Below are 27500 nucleotides of genomic sequence, written 5' to 3'. Positions count from 1 at the left end.
AACTGTGACTTGGTGTAACAGTTAAATGAGAGGTGGGTCACCAGAACTTCCCATGACGTCAGAACGAACTCTGTTTTTCTTTCTTTCTTTTTAATTCAAAAACCCTCTGTTAAAAACCGATTTCATCAAAGAAGGTTCTAGACACACTTTTAAGACGAGCCACCTAGCACCACTGTCAATATCACAGGTTATTTAAAATGCCCTTCGGAGACGTGACGCACACAGATACGACTTTCAGCATATGACGATGGAAAGGAACGCGCGCACGTCTATGAGAGGTAACGCGAGCGCAGAGGAATCCTGGGAACAGCCCTGTCTCTCTTTATCTCTGTTAGCAGTGAAGGACTCGGTGGGACCCATAGGAGACTAGACCAGATGCACGCTGCAGATAGGACCGAAACCGTTACGCACATACACACAAGCAAGCACACAAACAAGCACACGCACAGGCTCAAAGCCTCCGCGGACGTATCAACGGTGACTTTTACCATTAGGATGACGAGGCCGAGGGGTTAGGACTGATGGCCGAGTGAAATCAGTGTCAGATTCCGTTGTCCAAGCTTTTTAACCACGACGTGTATTAACACTAACAAACATAGCGATAGAACTGCTCTCACCGGCTTCATCCAGATCCTCCAGAGTTACCTCGACATCTTGTTTGTACCACTAAAAGAAAAATCTATTCGATTCTGAAACTACAGAAAATAAAGCAATATTTTCTTACTTCTGAATGGAAGTGTGAAAAAAGAATCACAACAACGTACTACACCAAAATAACTTACACAGGGGATTACACAGAGGGGATTAAGCTTCATTTTATTTGGTTTTTAGACAATTCTGCAGTAGAGACACCTTGCTGTATTTAACACAACTATTTTAACAGAACGTCTCCATTTCATACAAATGGCTTGTTGTTTTAGTGTAGATTTCCTTCATACTCATATAGTCTGTTGACTCGTCTTCACTCGGTTTGTAATCTCCAAATGATCCAGAACATTCCTACACACATCTCTGTGATGCCCTCTCTCTTTACGGGATGTTCTGGATTCATGCATTTACGTTATACCGATATGGGCTCACAGCATGACGGAAACTTCCGGATGCTCTCACAATGATTAGACAGATATTTAGTTCATTAAAAAAAAAAAAAAGAAACAAAGTTAGGAAAATAGAACTGAATTACATTTTTGTTGCTTTACGATTCCAAAAGAATTCTGAATGCTTATGTAAATTTACCTTTTCCAGAGTAAAAAAGCAAAACAAAACAGAACAACAAAAAAAGCAGTGTCAAACACGCTGTTATCTCAAAATGTCACACACACACACCTTTTTAATTTCTCTGCACGTAATAAATCTAGTCATTAAATATGAGAAAGACACAAGAATCATATCATTTAATATATAGTAGTATAAGATTAAGGCCCCTACGATTCAGTGCAAAGGGATGAATGTGGAAACGAAAACACCCACTCAACACGCTTTAAAAATCCACCGAAAAAAATCAGTTCGTTTACTGGTTGTCAAGATCATCCAAAAACATCAAGTCCCTCTCCGGAAACCTCCCCCCCCAAAAAAAACACACTAGACAGACTAGAGGTCCCCAAATGTTTTCAGGCAACATACCTTCTCCCCATGTATGACCCAGTCTGCACAGCTCAGCCGCATCTCAGACACCTGTTATCAACTCAGTGATTACTGTGCCTGGCAAATGATCACTCTTAAATTAAAACAGTCCAGTGCTACCATCTTCCATACCTCTTCGCTACTTTGTTATTTTTCACTCTTTCATTTTTTCAGTCTGGTGATAAGGATGTAATAATTTTGCGTTAGTAACAACCGTGTAAAGCTATCATGTAAAATAAACCAAAAATTTGATTCTGTCTTCTCACATAAAAATGATGAATAATGTCAATTACGAATAATAACGAACATCATTTACCTAGATACGTATAGGACATGTTATAGATGGTATATTAAAAATAACTACCATAACTGCAGGTATAGACTAAGTCCTTAGACAACTGTAAAAGGAGCATGAAAAATCATTTCAGGCACTAAGCTCTAAAGTATTCTGTGAATGCGGAGATGTATTTGGTGGTGATTTGTTGATAGCTGATGGAAAGACTGCCGCTGGTCATTTATATACACAGGAACATCGTTTCAGTTTAACCTTAATACCTGTAATGTGTTTGAAATTTTGTCTTACATTTTCGACCACACTCGTCTGAAGAAGTATCTACAGAGGAAATCAAACAGACAATCTCCTATAAGTCCAACAAATTCAGCCAACACACATTTGTTGCCCAGACACGATCCTGTCATTGCTTGTGGATGCTGAGATTGGCGGGTTGGATGGCCATTGGCGTGGTGTGAAGGCCGGGACCAAACAGAGGGTACAGCTTTCCGGGGAACTTATCCGTGAAGGTGCACAAATGCTTTGCCAGATCCGCATCCCAAAACGAAACCTCTCCTTTATCCATATTCAGCTTCACTCTGATCTTCTCCGGACGTCTCTCCACCGTCAGCGTCGTGCGAGGGGTCGTCAGGGCACTGTAAACCCCTTTACTCAACCCGATGGTCCACACCCCTCCTGTTGTTGTCACCGTGAACTTCCTTTTGCGTATGATGGACTCCTTACACACTCCAAGAATCCACTTGGGGTTGTCGCCAACGAAGACATCCCACCGGTGACGCCCGGTCGAGAAGCCCTCGGAGCCCATGACGAAGACGCACGGATCAAACCGCTCCGGGTTGTCCGGAACGGACAGTCTCTCTGGACTGTCTCTCACGCTGGAATAGTCAGGACTCATGGCAAGCCAGGGAGAAACCGTGTTGGGATCCAGTATAACAGGAACTACATTAAAGAAAGAAGTCACAAATTAGAGAAATACTGCAAACAAGTAATCAAAGCTTTAAATATGGGAGAATAATCGGTCAAGATTTTGTTATTTGTACAATTCAAAAACACTTCTATAATGTTTGTAAGAGTAATATATGTCTTAACTCTAAATACTTGAGCTCCGGGGTATGGGTAATAATAATGGGTAACAGTGCATTGGGTACAAAACATTGAGACAAACTATACTGTACTCACAATACTGAATTTCATTCTGCATCTTCTCCCAGATTTTATAACCCAGACAGCCAACGTGCTTTCCCATGTCGATGAGAGCTCCAGACACCTTGTGTGGATCCTCAGCTGTCCACTGTGCCCTTCAGTGAGACAAAAGTTCAAATGTCTTTAGATCACGACAGCGTTCTTCTTACTGTACACACGCAATCAGAGGCTGAAGGACTAAAAGTTAAATGATATAAAAACACGTTCTAGTGAGTGGGTTAAGAGAAACTGAAATTGCTGCCGTGAGAGGATGGACATACAGAAACTGAAAGGACCGAAAAGGGCAGAATACGTACTTTTGCTTCAGGGATCGGAAGTTCTGTGAAAACAAAATCAATATTAACGCATCAGTATGGTACAGTGAATCCTGCGAAATGAATTTAGTGCTGCTTTGTGTTATTTTACGATATATACACAGCTTCTAAAACTACAGCTCCTAAAATTAAACCAAACTACTGTAAGGGGTTGATTTTGGCAAAGAAAAAAAAAGGGTCATCCAACAGTAACCTTTCAATACAGGTGAGCCTCGTACCTTTAGAAAAACCAAATCTTCCGCTCCCATATCCCTTCGAACCGACTGGATAAGCTCGGCGAGGGAGGCGATGTCACGAGTGAGGTTGTCGATTTTCTCCTTCATCATCTGTTTCTTCTGCTCTTCTTCTCTCTTTAAGTCATGGATTCTAGAAGCTTCTTGCTTAGCGAGGATCTCGCGAAGTCGCTCGAACTCCATCTTGATTTTCTGCTCGGCTTCCTCGCTCTGGCTCTAACCGTACAGCACAGGAAACGAGACACAAAAGAGAGGACGTCGGTGAATCTCGGCGCAAAACCACATCCAAATGTCCTCATAGGTCAAGGCAGTGCACGTCAAAAGACATTTTATGATATTTACATCTTTATTGTTCTTTTCGGTTTTACAGACAGTCTATTGAATTACTTGTACAAAGGTGATTCTCATAGTAAAAAGGACTTTCTAAATGCCTCAGATCAAATATTCCACAGACATTCCACTGAATTTTGTTTTTGTGTTTTATTGTTTGTTTGTCTAGGAGAGACTTCCTGGCATCTTATGTTTATTTGCAAAGTACTCTCATTAACTCATCGTGGACCAGAGACTTTGGGTCAAAACTAAAGAGATAATGTATTAATAAAGAAATAATATTATTAATATCATATTCTTAACAAAGACAGACTGCTCATTAAGTAAGGTATAGACAGATATTTGAAAATAGTGTAATTAGTTTAAAGAATGTTCTTGTTCACAAAAGATTCCACTTGTCTAATAAATAACTCACCTGGATAAACGCTATTGTTTCGGTATATCGCCTTTTCATTCTTTTGAAGGAGTCCAATTTGTCCGTCAGTATTTTAATTTTTATGTTTAGCTCGCCCTGTGGAGATAAGGTGTTGGTTCAGGTGTGACACTTGTTAATGCAAGCCGTTAAGAATAGACCAGCAGTTTTACAGCAGAGACGACCGAGACATGTGACACACATTTCGTAAAACAAAGTTCATACTCAGAGCTAATATCATATTTCTCATAAGCCTGCACACGCTGTGTCATCCTAAATTACAGCCTGCTAGTATGAGAATAAACTGTAGGCCTACTCCTAAAATTTGACTTCCGCAATCCAGTAACTCTTGAGGTCAAATGGTATGTGAAACGATACACTCTAACTGAATACAGGAACAATATAGCAGTCGATTAAAAACAAATCACAACATAGAATTTATACAGCGTTAATTCCTATGGTCTGACCTCCTCTCACCTCACCTTACAGATAGGAACCCCTTGATCGAGGGAGTAAAGATCGTGGCCTCTGTGAAGAGTTACACACTCCACACACACCGGCTCCTCGTCTTTCTGGCAAAACATTTGCAAATCCCTCATGTGCAGCCCGCAGACAAGCTCTGGTCCGCACGGTACCCTCCAGCCTTTCTCTTTCTGGTAGTTTTCGGCCGTGTTTTTTAGGGCCCGGTTGGGAATCGGTTGCTCTCCGTCGCAACATTTTCTGCATACCGGACACTCCTTCTTCACTCGCGCTTTCCAGCTGGCTTCCAGACACTCTTTACAGAAACTGTGAGAGCACGAAAGAAGCACTGGATCTCGGAACAGCTCCTTACACACTGGACAAGTCAAGTCTGTCTCGAGAAGAGAGGGTCTTTCTGGAACATCTTCATCCATGGGCTCCGACATGGTGGCTCTACTTCGCAATTGACTGTAGTCGATTTTACTTTCGTTTTCCTCCAACTGTTAAATGAACGATACAGTGTTTATCCGACACCCTAATTTTGTACTTACCGACTGAATACTAATATGTTCTAGTGTCTACTATGAAAATTTAACGTTTTCAAACGAACAGTAAAAAGTAAAGCACACTTTAAAGTTCGCGTTCGTTGATCGAAAGACTTCCTGCAACGAGACACCTATCACAAAGGCTAGACTGCATACGTCATTCGAGAACTCAAGGCCAGCCAATATTCCTTTAAGAGGAATTCTACGCACAACTCGTCCGGCTAGATTCCTTGTACCTCTCATTTCAGCACCCGCGTTATAGTGCAGTGCGAAAGATACAAAAAAAATACAAAAGACTCCTAGCGAGCAGTAGGAACACACGTGTTAACAGTATAAATAATATGTCTTAACAGTGTTAATTATAATGTTATATTTTGCTCTTATGCTCATTAGTGGGTGAAGTAATTTCCCTACCCGCATATGTTCTCGAATCTAGAACAGACCCATGAAGAAGCACGTGAACGAAAATGCCGACGAACGGAATCCATATATGATAAATGTTAATAAATGTTTAACACTTGCTCATCATTAACATTATGTGCTACACTTGGCAAATCATGTAGTATGAGGTATAACAAAGTAAAGTGTGAGGTTTGCACTTTAGTATAAATTTCAGTTAAAGCTGATTATCTTTTCAGAGTTATGGGCTTTCTCCTCTGAACACAACCGTCTGTTGAAACTTGAAAAGGATGTGTTTTACAGAGGCAAGATGTGCAACCTGAGAGTCAACGGTTAAGTGTTTAAGGGAAGTTCATCACATGATCGTGTTTACGACGCCCTCTAGTGGTGTTTCAGACAGCAAAACAAATATTTTTGACGGGGCTATTTCAGTTAAACATTTGTTGTTTAATCCAATACAATAATTTTATATCGTACATAACATTCAACAGTGGGCTATGCTTAATATTACTCGTATGTTGTTCTTTGTTTATTTCCAACTTATTGTTTTTTTTTTTTTTATGTCAGTTTGTATTAAATGAGACGGGGCAGAGGTTGCTTTTTGAAGTTCTCTAATCTCCAGTAGCCACAGGGAGTGGCCCTGTAATGTCACTGACCTGCCCAAGGGCTTGTTACTAATTACTTGAGTGACATGGATAATGCTATCATCACTCAAAGAGAGCGAGAGATATTGGGAGCCATTTTAAAGCTTGTTGTGTAACAGCTACAGATTTTAAAACACTTCGGGATATAAGGGGTGAGAGAATATGGTGTTGTTACACTGGATGCCATGGATACGTTGTCTGATTTTTTTTTTTTTCGAACTTAATGCAATATTTCTATGAGTTGTTTGTGACAGGTGCATTAACTTTTGTTTGTATACATGTTATTAATGTGTTGTTGTCACTTTCACGTCAACTCAGACAAATAGTACAAGAGCTACATCAAATAAGCCTATGCCATTTGACGACTTAAGGTCAAATAAAATTCCTTCATGGGGAATGTTATGTTCCACTGATGTGTTCGGATTCAGGATATCACCAAACGCTTTTGACAGTGTAAGGTGATACAGTGAATATGTAAACAAACAGTGCGGAAATCCATGTAAATAAAAAGTAGTAAAATTGTGCACTAACAATGATGTTTTTTTCTGTTTTCTACACAAATTTGCTGGATTTCTGTATAATGCTGAATAGCTTTCTATAATATTACTGGGTTTAAAGCATAAACTTATTCTCAAGGCATTCAGAGCAAACTGCACATTCTAATCCCTCTGCAGACAGATACAGGATGAGACACCACACCAAATGATGGTCTTCCTCTGCTCCAGACCCCAGTGTGCAAATGAAGGTGATGAATCGTGTGACCTGTGCATGATCTTTACATATTTGCTAATTAAATAGAAAAACACAACAAAACATATGCTGGTGAGTATAAAAAAAAGATAAAAAAATATATATATATAAATATAAAAATAAATATAAAAAAGCAAAAAAAAAAAAAAAAAAAGCAAAGTGAAACGGGATAAGCGGAAGGTCCAAATGAATCTGAGACGGATACTGGAGGTGAAAAAAGGGGAAAAATTGAGAATGAGGAGATGGTAAGGAATGAGAAAGAAAGAAAATGGATCATTTGGAAGAGGAGACCATGCAAGAGACTGTGAAAGAATGATGGCGAGGAGAAAAGTGGAGGAGATCCTGGATAAACTAGAGGAGAAGAGAGAGAAATAGAAAGTGTAGGCAGAGAAGAAAGAAAGGGGAAAACTGATGATGAGAACACTGATCAGGGAGAAGGGAGTATAGAACATTGGGCGGAGGACCTGTCGGGCAGGGAGAGACGTGGAGGAGATGGAGAGAAAGGAGAAAGAGGTGAAGGAGACGCTGGAGAAGACGTCTAAGGTTTTGGAGGTGAGGCCGGAGATGAACGACGAGTTGATGGCAGAGGAAAATATGGAAGAGGAGAAAGTTACAATGGAGAAAATGAGGAGAACGCAGAGCACAAATTAGACCAAAAAACAAAAACGTTGAGGGAGACAAGATAAAGAGGGTGGGCGACATGCAGGTGGAGATCATACAGAAAGGAGGAGGTTGAGGTGGACGCTGGATGAAGTGGAGATAGTTGGAGAGCTGCTGGTAAAGTATCACGCTGAAGAGCAGAGAGAAAAGACAGAGACAGAGAGAATGTAGAGCGTGGAAAAGGGATGGAGGTAGAAGAGGAACATGAGGGAGGTGAAGGTAGAAGAAGACAAGGAGAAAGAGGTGGAGGAGAAAGAGGAGATGGTGATGGTGAGGGTGGAACTGAAGGAAAGGGGAAATGACCGAGAGTAAAGTTGTGCAAGACGAGAAAGTGGACACAATGTACGATTCGATGGAGGAAAAGGGTAAAAACACAAAGAGGAGCGTAAAGACTTCAAACACAAGGAGAAACAGAAGAGAGTGGAAAAAGTGAATGTATAAGATAAAAAGGTTGAACAAAAACACAGAGGAGGACAAGAAGAAAAATGAAAGGAGAGGTACGAAAAAGGCATGCAAATGACGACGAGGGGAACATAAAGCATGACAAAAATGTCTTTTATCTCCCTTTTATTGAAAACATATTTGGAAATGAAGAGCAGGATGCTTTGTTGCCGGATGGGAAAAGTATAACGACACACCTCATCTTTCAGGCCAGTGAGAACTGCTGGATGTGTCACTGGTATATGAGGTCAGCGCTGGTGCGTCGTTGAATGCCAGGATATGAAAACGGACACGGACGCAAGATTTGGTGGCTATACTTTGTGCATAAACAATGAGGCACAATTACACAGGGGGGGAACGAAGATAACGAAGATCCAGTGAGGATACAAATGAAGCCAGCCATAATTTAGTCTGTCGTAAGGCCAAGTGTTATGCAATTCCTTCCGTTTTTCATACTGCATTTTATGCAGGGCTGTAAGATTTGATGAACATTACACTGCAGATCCGAATGTGTCATAGCAATACCGCTCATTGTCAATGGGGGGCAATAGATCCATTTTCTATTGTGGGGCTTTTGTGTGTTGACAACCGTCGCAACATTGGTAGCCCTTTTCATACAAACACAATCGTTAAGCTGCGCCATTCAGGGAATGACGACCCCCCGTGCGGTGTTGGTTTGATAAATGATCTCAACGCTGAGACGATGCTTTTGTCATCGTTATTTGACCACAATGCACCCATGTCTGTTTTTTAACTATTCCGATTTAGACTGGATTTACACTGGATGTAAGAGCTCTCCTGAATTTGCATCTGGAAGGGTGGTCGCGACTTAGCTACGGAGGCACCAATTGGAAGGCCGTCCCTCTCCAATCTCACTGGAAGTAACAACAGTCCGCTTGCCCGAAAGCAGTGAACTGGGAAGCCCCAGTGAACACTGCCCTAATTCTAACGAGCAAGCTAACGGGAGGGGCATTGTGGCTCTATTGGATGCTTCCATATTATTCAGAATGTAATTAATTTACTTTGCTCTTTGCGCACCATGGGGCTCGAGATTTGGCAAGGGGTGAGTAACGGAAACAGCTAGCGCAGCCAGAATCGTTTTACTTGGTTTAGCTTATAGGCTAGCACAGCTACCTTTACGAACCCTGTTGATGGTCTCTCAGCTGGGTTACAATCTAACATAAATTACACGCAATCACCTCAATAATGTTAATGTATAGCATTACAACAGATAGTCTTGTTAATGTAAGGAATTGCCTGTGTGTTGCTTTGTATTCGTCTTTATGTTCTGCTAGCATATGCAGATGTAAGCAGTTAGCTAGCTCGCTAGTCTTGAAAACAGCTGTTTATTGAATGATGTTTGGCTGGGTGGCTTAACAGTTAACGCTGTGAATATTACCTGTTTTTAAGCTCGTGCGAGTATAGCTTATTTATCTCAGTTCTCCAAAACATCAGTGTTTATCATGTTACAGCTAACATTTGTAGCTGTGCAGGTATTTTCTAATACAGCCTGGCTCCGTTGTCCACCGCTGGCTGTTTAGCTTGGTAGTACACACAACAGAGATAGCGGTCGGTAAATAATACAGTTCGAGATGCACTTAAAGTCAAATGTTTTTAGACAGTTTATTCGTTGTTTGATGAGTTACTTAAGCATCGTCTCGTCCTAGACTTATTCCGTTGCCCTGTTAACTTAAACAGTTTGAAATGTTATTATGGTTAGTCAACTGTAGAACAACCACCAAGGCAGATTTGAAGTAATTTAAATTTAATTTACAGTTGCCTGACTTTTTACCATGAAGCACGTACTCGGTATAATGATACCATATAGTTATGCAGGGTGACTGCTCCTGCACTACTTTCAAACTCGTTCTGGATTTATTTCTGCGTCTCCAATATTCGTTGTGACGAGAATTGCACCTCGTGTATCATAACACCCAGCATCTATCTATTATCTCTCACCGTCTCTGAAGGTTCTCAAGGTGTGAACACATTAAACCACACTACTGGTCTCTCCCATTTCCTCCTGTCTCTCCCTCCGCCGTCTCTGGGTGGAGGAGAGGATGGGCGTCCCGATTCCAGCTCCCCTTCTGGTGCTGGTTCTGGCGGTTTTGGCCCCGGGGTGCCGGGCAGGGGACTGTAAGGGCCACAGGCAGGTTCTGAGGGCCCCGTCGGGGTACGTGACTGATGGTCCGGGAAACTATTCTGTGAATGGAAACTGCGAGTGGCTCATCAAGGGTGAGTGTGTGAAAAGCTGAAAGAAAAAGAGCAAGAGAGAGAGAGAGAGTCTGACTTAATCAAGTTTGTATCAGTTAACATTGACACCCCATTCTGAATCCTAGATGAGTCTAGAAGGTAATGATGAAAAAGGAGGAAAAAAAAACATGCAAATGAAGTTTTTTTTTTTTTTTAAGAAGAACCCTATCACGGTAGTGAAAAAGAACTGAGAGGCAGATAAGTCTCCGATGTCCTCAACTTCTGTGCTTGTGGTTAGTTTAGTTTTCTGCGACACTATTGTGGTTGTCTGCAGCGTTCAGATACAGTTTATATATCAGATGTCTGGGGCTTAACAATGAGATAAAGCAGCAGTCTCTCATTTGATCAAACGTTAGCAGGTCAGTCTATTACCAGAATGCCAGGAACACTTAACTATTAAACACAGATGGTGGGAGGACACATGGATGAATCAATACACGACTACACAAACAGTGACCCTCTGTTCCATAAACAGCCGTTTTTAAACCCCCCCCTAGCATTTTCATAATGGAACACTTGAGGGGTGGGTTGCCAGATTGGAGACGTTCAGCAGAAAAACTGTGTGTGTATGTGTGTGTGTGTGTGTGTGTGTGTGTGTGTGCGTGTTTAATATTTATTTGTAAAATATCATGGATAAGTGTGAGTAGGATGTTGTTGTTTTGGTAATTACTGATTAGATCACCACTCAAACCTATTCACTAATAAGAGATTGTGAAAAGCTGATAATAGTCATTGTCTCTCTGTAATTAAGGACGTATGAACTCATTGGCTGAGTGTCTCTTATGTAATAGCACACTGAGAGATTCTGTAATATTTTTTTCCTTTTCTTGTGCAAAGGAAATGTTTCTAGTGTTTAATGACTCGGAAACCTGTACTCTCTCTCTCTCTCTCTCTCTCCCTCCCTCCCTCTCTCTCTCTCAGCTTCTAGCAGTAACTATCGCATCATACTGAACTTCACCTTCATCGAAACGGAGTGCACCTATGATTACCTGTTTGTTTACGATGGAGACTCGTACCAGAGCCCCCTGTTGGCCAGTCTGAGCGGCAACACCCTTCCCCAGCCGATAGAGGCCAAGTCTGGAAAGGTGAGTCTTACTGTGTTCTGATGCGAGTGTACCCGGTGAAGATGAGAACCCAAGTAATGGAATCTGTCCAGCATTTTAAGCAGTGTGCCTCTTACAGCAGCGTTTCCCATGTCACACTACCATCTCTAGCATTTCTGTTCAAGGAGAGAAGTGAGATGTCTGTTTGCTCATAATCTGTTTGGTTTATGGGTTTTTTTTTTTTTTTGGCCAGGACGTGAAAGATTTGTTAATTTCTACCAAAGAAGCAAATACAAACAGTCCTGCTTATGTTATATTTGTGTATGAATTGTACGATGGTAGTCTTTTTCCTCTAACCATTACTGTGTGATGCACTTTGACCCATTAGTGTCTTTTATATTATTGTCTGTGTTTCTTTAACTTTATGAAGCTGGTTGTTATGAGGAGTGAAGTGTATATTGTCTTCTGTGTCTCTTTAACTTTATGAAGCTGGTTGTTATGAAGAGTGAAGTGTATATTGTCTTCTGTGTCTCTTTAACTTTATGAAGCTGGTTGTTATGAAGAGTGAAGTGTATATTGTCCTCTGTGTCTCTTTAACTTTATGAAGCTGGTTGTTATGAGGAGTGAAGTGTATATTGTCTTCTGTGTCTCTTTAACTTCATGAAGCTGGTTGTTATGAGGAGTGAAGTGTATATTGTCCTCTGTGTCTCTTTAACTTTATGAAGCTGGTTGTTATGAGGAGTGAAGTGTATATTGTCTTCTGTGTTACTTTAACTTTATGAAGCTGGTTGTTATGAGGAGTGAAATCCACAACGTTTAGCCTGTTAGCAGTAGAATATCAAACAGGACACACTCCTCCTCCTCACCTCGGTTTGAGTTTACACTGGGGCTGTATTGGAATAGCATAGTGTCTGACCAGGCCTACAGCAGAACTGACAGTGCTCTGCTCTCTCTTCTCTCTCTCTCTCTCTCTCTCTCTCTCTCTCCACTTCTCTCTTTCTCTCTCTCACTCTCGCTTTCTCTTTCCCTCTCTCTCTCCCTCTCTCTCTCTCTTTCTCCCTCTCTCTCCCTCCCTCTCTCAATCTCTCTCTCTCTCTCTCTCTCTCCATCTCTCTCTCCCTCCCTTTCTTTCTCTCTCTCTCTCTCTCTCTCTCTCCCCCTCTCTCTCCCTCCCTCTCTCAATCTCTCTCTCTCTCTCTCTCTCTCCATCTCTCTCTCTCTCTCCATCTCTCTCTCCCTCCCTTTCTTTCTCTCGCTCTCTCTCTCTCTCGCTCCCTCTCTCTCTCTCTCTCTCTCTGTCTCTCTCTCTCTCTCTCGCTCTCTCAGGGCTCTGCTGTGTGTGCATGTTTACTTTGCGTCCTCCTCTGTAAACCTGCTGACAACTGCTCATTCAGTCAGATATGTTTTCAGTTTACAGTAAAGCTTGCTCTTCATTAAAAGACCTGTCTCGAGGGAGAGGACTTGTTAGCTCTCATAGTTAAGCAGTTTTTTTTTTAACGGCACCAAATTCATCGCACAGTACCACCAGTTTTTGAGAAAGCATTAATATTATATAAAGAGCTGTCAGGATTCAGTAGATCTGAAAACAAGCACTCAGGACTCAGTAGTGTTTTTTTTTGTCCATTCTCTGGTAATGGCTGTGGTTTTTCGACTTGTGAGGTTTTTGTTTTTGTTGCTATGACACACCAGTAAGCGTTTTTGGAGTTTAAGCCCAGGGCTAAAGAATGAGACAGAGAGGTGTGGACTTCTGTCTGTTTGTAAGTAGAAACAGTCTGTTTATAGAAAACGCGCTCTCAGAAGTAGCGTGAATCTCCTCTCAGCATGGGGTCATTTTATAAGGTAGTGACTCAGAACTAAATCTGCCTTAACCAAACCACAGCATTCTTTAGTCTTTCCGTTTGTTTTTTTTTTTCCGTTTTATCTCCTTCTCCTTATGCGCTTCCATCCTTTTCATTCCCTCTCCTTCTTTCTCCTCCCAAAGATGCTCCTCCACCTCTTCAGCGACGCCAACTACAACCTCCTGGGCTTCAACGCCACATACTCCACCTCGGTGTGCCCTGGAGGCTGCGGGGGCCACGGGCGGTGTAACGCCACATCCTCCCGTTGTCAGTGCCACCAGGGCTGGGGAGGGTCCGACTGCAGCACCCCCCTCTGTGCCCAGGCCTGCTCCTTACATGGCCAGTGTGACAAGGTCTGTGTGTGTGTGTGTGTCTGTCTGTGTGTGTGTGTGTGTGTGTGTGTGTGTGTGTGTGTGTGTGTGTGTGTGTGTGTGTGAGAGAGAGCTGAGTGATGAGGCTGTGGGGCTTTTCTGTTCAGTGGTTGTAAAATGCAGTTTAACTGTTTAAAAGGTCTCTCTGTGGTGATGTTAGATTAAGAGGAAGGACTGTACAAAGGGCTTAGAGCTTTTGACTTTTATTGTTTTCTATGCTGTTCCTTGTCCTTTACAAATGAGTGAGAGGGATGCAGATAAGAACAGACCAGCGTAAATTCACCAGTGTTTAATGAATCCCTGACAGTGTGGAATTAACACAAAGAGTGTATATCTTTAAGAGTCCACGAAGTCTCAGTGTTAATTTGAAGCCGGCGAGTTTGCTGTGGATAGTCCGTTTTATTTTGTGCCATACAACTTCTGCCTCGCTTTGGGATGATTTCACTCTTGTGTTGATCCTTTCATGTATCTCTCTCTGTCCCCCTCTCTCTCTCTCTCTCTCTCTCTCTCTCTCTCTCTCTCTCTCTCTCTCTCACACACACACACAGAAAGGTGAGCTTTGCCTGTGTAACTCAGGCTTCATGGGACGGAACTGCCAGTTGGGTCTCCGTGACGACAGCGGGGCGGGGCAATGGTGGGAGGTGAGCGACGGGGATGCAAAGATCCCCCCACGCACTGCCTCCGCTGGGGTCTACCTCTCCTCCACCGGAGCCATGTACATGTTCGGAGGTAAGCAAGGAGAAAGACCCCCAAGAGCAATACAACCTGGTAACCAGAGGGTTGTTGGTTCAGATCCCACATGCAGCAGCTCACTGCTGATCTCCCCTTGAATATAACTTTTCCCCACAAGTGCTCTGGACATATGAGACCCCTGCCATAAACAGTCATGATTGGAAGTCTCTCCGAATAAGATGATTGTCAGTGACAGAAAATGTAGACGCACAGTGAAGAAGAGTGTGAACGAATAAAAGAGTGGAGATGGCTTGCGTGGTGTCAGAGACAGGACGTGAGAACAGTCAGCGGTGAAGATGAAGCAGAGAAAGTGGATTGGGTTAAACCCTCCGACGGTGCGAGCCGGAGCGGGCGGCTGCTGATGCTGACGAGTCATTTGCTTTGGACTGTAATTTCACTGGGCCGCGCTGGATACGTCGGAGATGATTATATAGTTTTGTCTCTTTCTTTCCTGTTCCTGTTTTAGGCTTTGACTTAAACAGAGCCCTGGGAGATCTGGTGGAGTTCAATTTCTCAACCAGCAAGTGGCAGAGGAAGTCCCATCCTAATGCACCAGTAAGACACCGACTGCTAAAACCCTCTCAGACCACGGCCAAAGCGCTGATGTTTATTTCAGCTTACGTCATTGCTTTGTGAGGGCGGTGTGACAATGAACTAACTCTCTCTCTCTCTCTCTCTCTCTCTCTCTCTCTCTGTCTCTCTTCCTCTTTTTTTTTTTCCTTTAGGCTGCTCGTCACTCCCACACAGCAGTGGAGTGGCAGGGGAACATGGTGATCTATGGTGGAGAGCTTGCCAACCACACATTGGCCAGTGATGTCTGGCTGTACCGCCCACTGCAGAATGACTGGCAACAGCTCGGCCAATCGGACGCCCCGGGGGCGCCGAGGCTGGCGAATCATGCAGCCGCTGTTGTGGACAACGATTTGTACGTATTTGGGGGTAAGTAAGGACGCTTATCAGCAGAATTGGAAGATTTCAGAATGAGTTTCGTAAGAGGGGCAATTACAGTCGGACAGAGTAATTACTTTTGGACACACATCATTACAACTAGATAAATATAATGACATAATAGACCTCTCCCTACGCATATATATCACGTACACAGACCGTATTTACGTTTTCTGTCCCCTCCTTTCCATTCCTCTATCCCTCTATCTCTGCCCTCTCTCTCGCTCTTTCTCTCGCTCTCTCCGTCTCCCACTCTATGCCCGCGTAGGTCGGACAGAGGAGGACATGTTCTCCTCCTCTCTCTATCGTTTCGACCTGTTGGAGGGCGTGTGGGAGGCGGTCCAGCCGTCGGGAGGGAAGCCCCCCGCCACCGCGGGACACAGCATGGTGTACCACGCCCCTTCCAGGACCCTGCTGGTCTACGGGGGGCACCGGCCAACCACCGCCAGGTCAGAAAGCACAGCCATCGATGCCTTAGCCGCGAAAGATCTAGACTGACACCCGTCCCTTAATGACTTCACGCGGACGCCCGACGCGTTAAATCTGGACTTGGTTTGAATACTCTTGGTACCGATTCGCCCGCCGTACGAGAGTGGCCGCTTTATTCCGAGACGTTTGGTTATCAGTTCGTGCGTTTATCGCTCACAGTTTCTGTTTGTTTCTGAATAGTTGTGTGTGTTTGTGAGGGCATGATTAAAAAAATGACATACATTTATTCGTAGTTCTACATAATTTGGTATTTCATGAGCAACCGTTCTTTGAATTTTGGGCGTTTGGTTCTTATAGTTTAGAGTTTGGCATGATGTTGACCTGACTCCTAATTCACTGAGAGAGCTGTCTTTATTCAGTGATTTTTTTTGTAATCTTTTCTGAATGTGTATATGTGTGTGTGTGTGTGTTCCAGTTTGAGATAAAAAATCTCTGTCTATCTGTATTTCACTCCGTCTCTCAGGTTCAGTGTGCGTGTAAACTCCACGGACGCGTTCCACGTAGACCAGCGCTTCTGGACCTCTTTCCGCTCTCGTTTCCCTGCCAACGGACCCAGAGAGAGGGCCTTCCACTCGGCAACGGTGATCGGCAACTACATGGTCGTGTACGGTAGGTCTTCTCCTGTCTGTGTCACGTCACTCCCGTGAACACTGATCAAATACGACCACGGTGCGTTTGAACGCAACGTCGGCGCGTCTCTGACCCTCTGCTCCCTCCGTGTGTTCTCCTGCAGGAGGAAACGTGCACATTCATTACACGGAGGAGAAGTGCTACGACGAGGAGATCTTCTTCTACCATCTGGGCTGTCACCAGTGGGTGTCTCCAGGGGAAAGCCTCATCCAGAGTGAGTGGTCGTTCAACCAATCAGAAAGAGAGTGGGAGGGACAGAGAGAGAGACGGGGAAATTGAATGAGAGAGGGAATAAAAGAAATGGGCTGCCGGTGTGGAAAAATAGGTTTGGGTGGTTTATGAATTGAATGGAAAAGAAAATATGTAATATTAACTTTCTCAGGATACTTACGTCACGTAACGTCAGACTTCAGACGATGAAAGACAGGCCAAAATTTCTTACGTTCGGCCAAAAAGTATGATGACATTTTTTTTCCCCACAGTGGAACCAGCCCCAATTCTTACGGGTCTACAAAGTGTCTCAGTAGGTTGATGTGAACCAAATCATCAGTTCTTGTAACTCACTGGTCAAGTGACACTGAATTCAGATCCTTCAAACAGACAAAGTCAAATTTTCTGCTGACTTGGGTATCTGAAATGTTGCCAGGTTTACAGAGGAGAAAAGTGAAAAAAAAAGTGTATCCTCTCTGTGTGCTTTAATAGGAGGCCAGTCAGTGAGGGGGCGGTACTCCCACGTGGCCGCTGTCATGGAGGGCCGCGTGCTGCTGGTTGCCGGGGGTTACAGCGGCGTCGCCCGTAGAGACCTGGTGGCTTACAAGGTTCCTCTGTTTGTCAGCAGTGACCCTGGAGACAGGGTGAGTGGCAGACTGGCATTTACCACTGGGCCTTTACAAGAAACTCCTCTCTGGGAAATAAACATGTGTGTGTGTGTGTGTGTGTATACATACATACATATATATATATATGTGTGTGTGTGTGTGTGTGTGTGTGTGTACATACATACATACATAAATATATGTGTGTGTGTGTGTGTATTCATATATATATATATATATATGAATACACACACACACACACACATATATATATATATATATCTATCTTTTTTTTTCTTTTGTTTTCCTTTGTGCTTGTTGTGTTTCAGTCAGGTTTTTGCTGATTTTTAGTGAGAACAGCAAATAAAAAAAAAAAAAGAAAAATATTTAATTTGTCCTGTTAAGTGAAGTGATTATAAATGTGTGTGTGTGTGTGTGTGTTTTTACCTCAGGATGCGGTGTGTGCAGAGGCCCCAGACGAGAGCTTGTGTCTGAAAAACCCAGAATGCAGTTGGTGCGAGGGGCGCTGTAGGGAGTACCATCCCACTGACCCGGTACCGCTCCTCTCCATCTCCTCTCTGTCTCCTCTCAGTCTTTCTTCATTTCTTTTCTTCTCTTACTCTGTCCCCATTGCTCTCCTCACCATTCAAGCCTCCCCCTCAAAAACACTGCTCTCTTTTTCTCTTTATGTCTTTTCTTAATGATGTGACTCACAGTTTTCAAAACACCCCTCTCCATTCCTCTTTCATATCCCCTTCTCTCTTTTTTTTAACCCTCTTCATTCCTCTTTCACACCCCCTTCTCTCTCTTTTACTCCTCCTCATTCCTCTTTCACATCCCCTTCTCTCTCTTTTACTCCTCCTCATTCCTCTTTCATATCCCCTTCTCTCTCTTTTATATCTCTGCTCCTCAGGTATTTTTAACATGTCATTTAACCTGGATTTTTTTTTCTGTTCTCTGCCATTGCAATGTTGTCATGGGGTGATTGGCTGTCGTTCCCTCCCTGTCCTCAGTGCGGCAGCAACGGGTGTCTGGGCCTGGCCCGTTTCCTGTCTGACTGCCAGTCGTGTCTCGTGTTCAGTGGCAAGGCGGGCTCTCTCCCACGCGCCCCCGGAGACTTCGGCTGGTGTGTGCAGAACGAGTCCTGTTTACCTGTGTCAGGTGAGACTACAGTGGGAGGGACAGAGACAGACTAAAGAAAAAGAGTCAGTACACAATAAAGCGGTGAAACGAACAGCTGTCAAATGGATGAACATCCTCAATATGCTTAGTAAACCTGCATTTCGTGTCTTCATTTGGATCAGTTGTGTGAAATGAGGGATTACTGAGTACTCTGAGGTTGTTGATCCGTTCTTAGGGTTTCTGTCATGATCACAAGACTGATCACGTGTTTCTAACCCTAAGTAACTTCAGATGCTTTTGCCTCATCGGTCATCTGTTTGAAATTTTGCATTAAGAGCCTTTACTGGCTGCATATGAAGTTTGTTAAGCGAGAGACGCATTCAGCTCTTTGCTCCTTTTGCAAAGGCGCGTCTCCAGACTTGTGTTTTTTGACGTGGCTCGAGTCGAAGGTCGGCCACCTGTCGTTGCGTTGTTGTCTTTGACCTTTGACCTTTGCCCTCTGGCAGAGCGCAGTGCGTGCCGCGTGGACCAGATCTCGGGGGCGTATGGCTGGTGGGGGGAGCGGACGCGTTTTCTTACCTCCCTCCACTCCTGTCGCACCGAGAACTATGTCCCGGGACTGCACCTGCTCACCTTCCAGCACCCGCGCAACCACTCGCAGCCCGACAAGGTACGCAGACACCCCAACCCCCACGACCCTCACCTTCAACCCTCTCCTTACAGGGTCTGACCCCTGGCTGCTGTCCTCTGTGTTCTCTACCGTCTCTGGGGTCTTTTCCACGAGATTGACTCTTTCTTTCTTTCTGTCTTTCAGTCTGTCTGTCTGTCTGTCTGTCTTTCTGTCTGTCTTTCTTTCCGTCTGTCTTTCTTTCTTTCTTTCTTTGTGGCTGTTTTTCTGGTTGTCTTCTTTTACTGTCTTTAATTTAACTGTATTCTTATGGCTGTGAAAAGTTGTGTGACGTACGTCTCTGCTGAAGCAGGCTGATATGTAATGACTGTCGTCACACACACATACCCACACACACACACCACTCTCTCCCTCTGCTTTCGCTCTTCACACCTCTCATCTCTTCAGGTTTCTATCCTGCGCAGTACCTCCATCACCCTTAACCCCTCCACAGAGATGGACGTGACCCTGCAGTTTCGGGGCTTCATTCACCCCCTGTGGGGCGCGCCCCCACCCGCGCCCCCGCCCCAGGAGACCGTCTCCATGTGGGCCCGCATCCAAAAACTCCACTTCTTCGCCCAGATGGCCCCTGGACCCAACTCTCTGCTACTGGTGAGAGAGAGGACCAAACAGACACACACACACACATATATGAAAATATATATGCACACGTAACAAACAGCAAACATATACATAGGCCGTGTCCGAAAATTTGCAGTATACAACCGGAGCTCACTTCGTCGGGTACTGCATCCCATGAAGCAACGCGGTTATTTCCAACTGTCAAAAAATTTAAAAAACATGGCGGACAGCCACAGAACCGGCTTCAACTTCTACTCCACCTGCAGTTCTGCATATAAATGTATCAGTTGCATATTTTGGCGTAATAAGTCTTCATACGCTTTCTTATAGGGCTACTTTTGATTTGTGGTAGTCGTGTGTTGTTAGATTTTAACAGAACAGATAGCCCAACCGATAGCAAACGTGTAGGTCACTACAGGAAAGTTCTCATAATTGCGTACCATACTGTATACTAGCGTGTGGAGTAGTGTGCAGTACACAGTGTATACTGGGTCAGTATGCAGTATGCCATTTCGGACACAGCCATAAGTCCTGAGGTAAATTTTTATCATGAGATCAGTTCCCTTTATCTCCTCCGTATGAATGAGTGGATACAGTGTTTGAACAGAGACAATAAGGAGACTCAGGGCATCTGTGGTCACTCTTTTTTTTTCACATACCCAGCCCCTAAACCACTCCTGTGGATCTGAGGCTTCACGATCACAAAGTAAAAACATGGACATGTGCAGAGTTAGCTTTTTAAGTGGCTAGTTAGAAATCCCACCCCCCTACTTCCAAAGTAAGAAATAGATTAGAGCCCCTTTGCCCTCTGACAGAGCACTGAATGTGTGCACTGAACCACTGTTAGTCCTGTAATAAACTATGTCTAAACATACATTATGTGCTATACATATGTAATAAATATGTAATGAAAGGAATTTCGAGTGGCACGCCTGTTGAACATCGTTCTCCTGATCACGGTGTGTCGCTGGCGTCTATGATGGACAGACGCCTATGTAGCTATCACACAACAACCAGACTGGTGTCCATGGATACGGATGATGCTAAGCACCTCGCATCATGAAACGATTCAGAAGCTGTCTAAGACACTTGTCAGAGGGAGTTTGTTCTGGCCCCATTCTCACTGTATGACGGACAGACGGACGAGAGATCATGGGGGCATTTGACGGTCCAAATTTGGGGGGAAAAAAGGCTCGAATGAACGCAAAAGTGAGTGGAGTCATACTAACTGTGACTGTCTCTCTCCTGCAGACGGACGTTCTGGCTCAGTGGTCCGCTCAGGAGGAGAAGGAGGTACGGATGCTCACCAGGCCCGACGGATCTCGACTCTTCCAGAACCTCACCCGGGGCAACCGATACCTGGTCCAGGCCGAGGGTTACCTCAACAACTCTGCGTCGGGTCAGACCAGCGAAATGGCCCTCACGTGGAACCGAACCGCCTTACCTGGAGGCAGTGTGAGTGATCATGCCCCCCCCCCCCCCCCCCTCCCTCAAAGCATGCTGGGAAAACATACGCAAGAATACGCTTTTGTGTTAAGATGAGTTTGTTAAAATGTCAATGCGTCATTAATAAGGAAAGCCAGATTTTGGTCGGACGTGTTTTACAGATTCTACCATCCAGTGCTCAGTTTATTCATTTTATATTATCTTATCTGTTAATCCGATTAGATTAAGAAACTTCACAAATGCCCCTGGGTGTTGAATTGAATAATTTATTGTAATGTTTGTAATCACCAAAAAAGTATAGACATGCATTTATATCCTTATATGTTCTCTCTCTCTCTCTCTCTCTCTCTCTCTCTCTCTCTCTCTCTCTCTCTCTCTCTCTGTCTCTCTCTCTCTCTCAGGAGATCTCTTTCCTGTTCCTGGAGCCGTACCGGTCGGGTTCGTGCGAACACTACCGCTCGTGCACAGCGTGTTTGTCTGATCAGTCCTGCGGCTGGTGTCCCTCTCTCAGCCTGTGTCTGCTCCGCTCCAACACCACCCACCAACCCTGCACCGACCCCCAGGGAGGAGAGAAACACCACCTACTGCTCCACCCGCAGCACTGCACCCTGTGTGAGGAGTACAGAGACTGCACCACATGCACACAGGTACTCCACACTCTACACAACCACACACCTCAGGCCAGAGCCTTAGACACCAGTTTATCAAAGAATATTCTTCACTGTGTACAAGATATCACGCAGTACAGAACATTTTTAAACTGGGATATTGAAATGTATAGATATCAGTTATATAATTGGAACGTAACCGTGTTTAGATTAGGAGTGACATCAGTGGTTGAATGTTAACCTCTGACCTCTGACCTCCTGCAGGATCCGTACTGCGAGTGGCAGATCAACTCCAGTAAGAAGGGGGATTACCTGTGCAGTCGCCGCGGGAGACTGGAGGGTTCCATCCGGGATCCGGGAGGCTGTCCCAAAGTCTGCAACCAGTAAGTGCACTCTGGGTCTTTTTGTTGACTAACACATTTCTACAGCCCACTCACAAACTGAATCATCCCGCCACCTTTCATCACAGATTAACACACTCTGTCTCTCTCTCTCTCTCTCTCTCTCTCTCTCTGTGTGTAACAGGAGAACAACATGTGCCGAGTGTTTGTCTAACTCCAGTCAGTGTGCGTGGTGTGAATCAGCTCAGGCTTGTTTTTATTTCGCGGCCTATCTCACCAAGTTCCCTTACGGCGAGTGCAGGGACTGGTATGACAGGTAATCCTCTCCAGTCTCCATCTGAGTCAAAACAGCCCCTGATACACTCAGTACAGTTTGATAACCTCAGTACAGAAGGGTCAGACAAGCCATCTGTTTTTGCAGTATCTTCTGATGTACGTATTAAATTGAATGCCTCTGTTTCCTCGAAACCCCTTATCTTACCCTTTCTCTCTCTCTGTCTCTCTCTCTCTCTTTCTGTGCGTCTCTCTCTCTCTCTTTCTGCATCTCTCTCTCTCTCTCTGTGTGTGTAGTGTCCACTCTGTTCCTCAGTGTAAGCAGTGCTCTGCTCTCAGCACATGCTCAGAGTGTCTGCAGACTTTTCAGTGTGGCTGGTGTGGTGACTATAACAACCCCACCATCGGCAGGTAGGACACATGGACACACGCATACACACACAATACACTCACTCACCCACCACACACTACACATACACACAATACACTCACTCACCCACCACACACTACACACACACACACCACAGGCATTCACGCGTTGAGTTATTCGTCTATGACTTCACCAGTGACTTTGCAGTAGTGAATATCTGTCCCTGTCCCTGTGTGTGTGTGTGTGTGTGTCAGGTGTCTGAGAGGTGATTGGGCGGGCATGGACGACCCCTCAGCGTATAACTGCAGTGTGGCTGTGGCAGAAGCACGAGAGACCACGTCAGTACAACCTCAATACGACCTCATTTTAACTTTCCCCTGCGCAGCTTTCAAAAGCCGGGTTTTACACCTGAAAATACGATCCGCGCTATTTCTGAATGTTCACGCTTTTCGTCTCCTCTTTTCTACCTTTCTCTCCTCCTCCCCCTTTTTTTTTTTTTCTCCCCCCCTCCCACCCCAGCCCCGAGCTCCAGACGTCCTCTCCCCCGCGGCTGATGGAGATGGAGCCGGAGCCGGAGCCGGAGCTGCAGCAGGGGATGATGGAGGGAGACAGGGAGGCGGTGTGGTCGTACCCGTCCTGTCCGGACGTGGAGGAGTGTCGGCTGGGCCTGCACGACTGTCACGACTTTGCCACCTGCGTGAACACGCCCACGTCCTACGAGTGCCACTGCGAGAGGGGCTACACCGGCGACGGGGTCAGACACTGTAACAAAACGTAAGTGTTCCCCTCTCTCCTCTGGTCTTTTCTCTCTCTCTCTCTCTGAATGTTTGGATCCCCTTTGTCTGTTTGGTGTTTTGGTTTTTTTTTGTTTTTTTTTCACGACTTTTTGTTGAGTCTTCAATTTTGCTTAGTCACTGAAAAAAAAAAAAAAAGCTGAGGCAGCAATGCATTCTGGGTGGCAGCAATGCATTCTGGGTAGTTATAGAGTAACGTCTCATTTGTAATCCTCTCTCCCTCTCTCTCTCTCTCTCTCTCTCTCTCGTAGCTGTTTTAATGAGTGCCGACAGGGGCAGTGTAGCGGCAGCCCGCGGTTCGAGTGCGAGTGTTCTCTGGGCTGGACCTCGGACCCGGCCACACTGGTGCTGAGCGGAGTGGAGTGTGACATCGACTGTGGCTGTAACTTCCACAGCACCTGCATCACAGCGCCGGGAATCTGTGACCAGTGCCAAGGTCGCGTTTCCCTCCATTACATCCTGCTCTGATAACCATAACACCCTGACTGTTTTCCTGCTAACATATTTCACTGTCTCATCTCTCATCCCTTGTGTATGTTGAGTCCTAACTTTGGGCAATCAACCTCTATCACGTTTCTGTAATTAACAGCTACATGTAACTTGCTTATTAGGGGTTTGGAAGGACCTGTGTGTGATATATGCTTTTTGCTCTCTGAGTCACCTTTGCATTTAGCTTGGTTCAAGGTGTCATTTTGACTCAGTCTTGATCCTCTTTCAAACTCCTGCATTTACTCAAGTCTGCTCTCTCTCATGCCCCTCCCATCTGTCTCTCTGATTGGTGGATTTACTCTGCGCTTACCCCACCCTCTTTCTCTGTGCCCTGCTCAGATTGGACCACGGGGCCTCACTGCGAGCACTGTCGGCCGGGCAGCTTTGGCTCTGCCTTGGCTGGGGGTGAGGGGTGTGTGCCCTGTGAGTGTAATGGGCACGGTGACCCCCTCCAGGGGTACTGCCACAATCAGACAGGACAGTGTTACTGCACTCACAACACACAGGGCCCCCACTGCGAATCCTGCCTGCCCGGTTACTACGGCGACCCCAGGTAATGATCCCTCTGTCTTGGTCGTCTGAAGACAATGAAGGGTATTAGCTCACGGATAGAACATTCAGGAAAATCACGGTTTAGTTACACTTTTCATCCACAGGAAGGTGCAGCGAACACAACAGTGTGGAATTTTGAAACCTGATGGACAGATGTTGGAGATAGATCTTATAGATATTGGAGCAAATTGTTAGTGTGTGTTTTAAAAGAATTTCAAAGGACAATATCATGCATGAGTTGTTTTAGTTGTCGGGTTTTGACGCAGTTTTAAAGACTTTATCTGTTTTGTACTCATCCATCCCTTCCCTCTATCTTTTCCCTCATTCAGGAACAACGGCACGTGTTTCCGGCAGTGTCAGGGTCGTTCCGTCCTCCTCTCCTCTCCCTCTTCCTCTTCTCTTCCTCTCTCGTCCTCTCTGGGCTGGCACGGGGCGGCCGGGGGCCAGGGGGGTCTCTCCCACTGCCTGTGGGTTTTCTCTGTCTCCGAGGACCTGGCGCCCTGCCTGCCCGGGCAGCAGTGCCCGCCCGTGGCTCTGACGCTCCACCCGGACTCTTACACACAGTGCACGGTCAGTATCTCACAACCCCTCTGAGACACTGCACAGGTCGGTGTATTACTGGCCTCAGAGTGGTAGGACTGTAATTGCTTATTCGTGTAATTAATAATGTATGTGTTTCATTATGACTTACTAATCTGTCTTTTTCTGTCGCACAGAGTTCCTACGTTTATGTTTTCGACGGCCTGCCGAGGTTCCTCAGCAACGGCGTGGTTCACTCAGACCACAACCTGATTGGCGCGTTTTGCGGCACGACGAGGAACCGGCCAATCACGGTCGAGGCTACGTCAGGTGATTATATCGTTCTCTTCAAGATTTTTACGTGACCTCGCACGTCGAGCTTGCTACTTCTAGAGAGCTGCTCGCCTGTAGGACTAGTTCCCAATCTTAATCTAACGTGCCTAAATCTCATAGTTTGAGGCTGCTTTGATTAGCTGAAGGAGTCAGGTCTGTATGGTGTTGGAGCAAAAAGCCTAAACGCGCTCCAGCCTTCGAGGAGGAGCCTGCTCTCTCCTGGTCTGCGTCCTACGTCAAGAGAAGAATGGAACTGACAGTCTGATTCACCAATCGAGTCCTCAGCTCTTGTTTTAACTCTGCCGTTGGTTTCGGTTTTGTCCGTAGGCGTGATCTCCGTGTACTTTGAGGCGAACGTGTCGTCGGGCCGGCCTCAGGGTTTTAACGCCTCGTTTTGGGTGAGGCGCTGTAAGGAGGGGGGCGGCGGGGACGGGGAGCACGGGCTGTCGGAGTGCCCGGCCGGTTCCCAGTGCCACGACGGGCTCTGCCAGTGCCCCCCGGGCCTCGGGGGTCCGTACTGCGACCGCCCCGTGTGCCCAGGGAACTGTGGGGCAGAGGAAGGAAGAGGCGTCTGCAATGTGGTGAGAGAAAATTCTAAGTTTGAGAATTTGGGAGTGCGTCTCTGTGTGTCTGTGTGTCTCTGTGTGTGTGTGTGTGTGTGTGTGCGTCTCTGTGTGTCTGTGTGTGTGTGTGTGTTTTGAACAGTATTTCTCTGTGTTTTGTTCTAGAAACAGAGACTGTGTGTGGGTGTGCATGTGGTTTCGGTTCTTGTTGTCTCACACCTCCCATGAGGACAGAAATATCTCGCCAGCGGAGACAGTCGCTGGTCCCTTCCTGTGAAAACCGTGCGTGGGTCAAACCCTGTTTCTCTGTGTGTGTTTTTTTTGTGACAGACTCTGGGAGTGTGTGTGTGCACAGAGCACTGGGCCGGACCAGACTGCTCCTCGTCCGCTGACTCTGCCAGCATGGTGTGGGAGACACTGTTAGACACTCAGCTCACTGCGGTAAGAGTGCCAGATGCGCACACGCACACACACACACACACACACACACACACACACACACACACACACACACACAAACACACTCTCACAAACACACTCTCACACACACACACACACACACACACACACTCACACACACACACACACACTCCCACACACACACACACACACACACACACACACACACACACACTCCAGGGTGTAGTCTTACTGTCTTAAATAAGTTTTAATGTAGCTCTGCCCCCCTGTCCCCTGTCAGAACCCCGCCCACAGATTCCTCCAGAGGATGGGCCACTCTTTGATCTCAGGACCACAGGGCACGTTATGGATGTATGGAGGCCTCTCGCTCTCAGAGGGCATTCTGGGAAATGTGTACAGGTACGGACCCCTTGATACACGTCTGGAGGCTTTGATAAACAGTAGGTTCTCCTTAGGTTAAGAAGTTAATGGCTATTTTAGGTTATATGGAAGGGTATTAAAAATAAGCCTTTTTTAGTCTGTCATGAATCCACTTGACTAAGTTATTAATGGTTTAAGTCAAGTTGTGTCTCTTTGACTGGACTCTTTTGACTGGATGATTTTTTTTTCCTGGTCGACGCCGTCTCAGGTATTCTGTAGTCGAGCGTCGCTGGACTCAGATGCTGACCAGTTCATTTGAGGAAGGCTCCGCCCCCTCGTCGCGCTATCATCACGCCTCTGCTCTGGTGTCCAATCACGACCCTCAAGGGACCGTTCACCCCATGATGCTTGTGGTGGGCGGTGTCACACAGAAAGGTGTCGCTATGGATACCTGGAGCCTCAACTTAAGCAGTCTGGTGTGGAAAGAGTATAAGGTAGTAAAACTGTGTTTCCATGTGTCTTCTTTTCACAGTGCAGAGTGATTTTTTTGTTCCGCTGTTCGGGGTTCAGTAGCGTATCAAGCTGACGTATTGACACTGTCCGACTTTGTTTCTGTAGAGCACGGTGCTGCCCCCGG

General features: G+C 45.4%; 3 protein-coding genes across 4 annotated transcripts in view; 1 reads left to right on the top strand and 2 right to left on the bottom strand.

Moving 5' to 3' along the window:
* Positions 1-199, bottom strand: part of epb41b (erythrocyte membrane protein band 4.1b) — a 15257-nt gene extending 15058 nt beyond the window's left edge. For both annotated transcript variants that reach the window (XM_030783418.1, XM_030783419.1), the window contains exon 1: positions 1-199. This exon is cut by the window's left edge and continues 34 nt beyond it. The gene's annotated coding sequence lies outside the window, so the exon portion shown is untranslated.
* Positions 200-1656: 1457 nt separating this feature from the next.
* On the bottom strand, positions 1657-5312 carry trim35-28 (tripartite motif containing 35-28). The gene is made up of 6 exons (XM_030783432.1): positions 4890-5312; positions 4411-4506; positions 3651-3881; positions 3415-3437; positions 3095-3213; positions 1657-2854 (listed from the first exon to the last, which is right to left on the bottom strand). Exons 1-6 carry the CDS (start codon positions 5310-5312, stop codon positions 2319-2321), a joined length of 1428 nt encoding a protein of 475 aa, XP_030639292.1. The 3' UTR covers positions 1657-2318.
* A 4968-nt stretch (positions 5313-10280) lies between these two features.
* megf8 (multiple EGF-like-domains 8) overlaps positions 10281-27500 on the top strand; it is a 28342-nt gene continuing 11122 nt past the window's right edge. Inside the window, exons 1-30 of the mRNA XM_030783417.1 lie at positions 10281-10540; positions 11480-11643; positions 13583-13792; positions 14359-14539; positions 15009-15097; positions 15268-15481; positions 15759-15939; positions 16443-16588; positions 16713-16823; positions 17312-17463; positions 17877-17978; positions 18438-18585; positions 19053-19216; positions 19622-19825; positions 21047-21250; positions 21643-21888; positions 22114-22232; positions 22375-22506; positions 22761-22874; positions 23088-23171; positions 23353-23607; positions 23879-24063; positions 24456-24669; positions 24998-25238; positions 25385-25517; positions 25848-26101; positions 26414-26524; positions 26784-26902; positions 27132-27357; positions 27482-27500. The exon at positions 27482-27500 is cut by the window's right edge and continues 153 nt beyond it. Of these exons, the coding sequence (XP_030639277.1) occupies positions 10366-10540; positions 11480-11643; positions 13583-13792; positions 14359-14539; positions 15009-15097; positions 15268-15481; positions 15759-15939; positions 16443-16588; positions 16713-16823; positions 17312-17463; positions 17877-17978; positions 18438-18585; positions 19053-19216; positions 19622-19825; positions 21047-21250; positions 21643-21888; positions 22114-22232; positions 22375-22506; positions 22761-22874; positions 23088-23171; positions 23353-23607; positions 23879-24063; positions 24456-24669; positions 24998-25238; positions 25385-25517; positions 25848-26101; positions 26414-26524; positions 26784-26902; positions 27132-27357; positions 27482-27500 (4897 nt within the window). The 5' untranslated portion in view covers positions 10281-10365. The remainder of the gene's footprint in view (positions 10541-11479; positions 11644-13582; positions 13793-14358; positions 14540-15008; positions 15098-15267; positions 15482-15758; positions 15940-16442; positions 16589-16712; positions 16824-17311; positions 17464-17876; positions 17979-18437; positions 18586-19052; positions 19217-19621; positions 19826-21046; positions 21251-21642; positions 21889-22113; positions 22233-22374; positions 22507-22760; positions 22875-23087; positions 23172-23352; positions 23608-23878; positions 24064-24455; positions 24670-24997; positions 25239-25384; positions 25518-25847; positions 26102-26413; positions 26525-26783; positions 26903-27131; positions 27358-27481) is intronic.

This window comes from Chanos chanos, chromosome 9, assembly GCF_902362185.1.
Source record: "Chanos chanos chromosome 9, fChaCha1.1, whole genome shotgun sequence".
NCBI classification, from domain to species: domain Eukaryota; kingdom Metazoa; phylum Chordata; class Actinopteri; order Gonorynchiformes; family Chanidae; genus Chanos; species Chanos chanos.
This window is presented reverse-complemented; position numbering and strand designations above follow the sequence as displayed.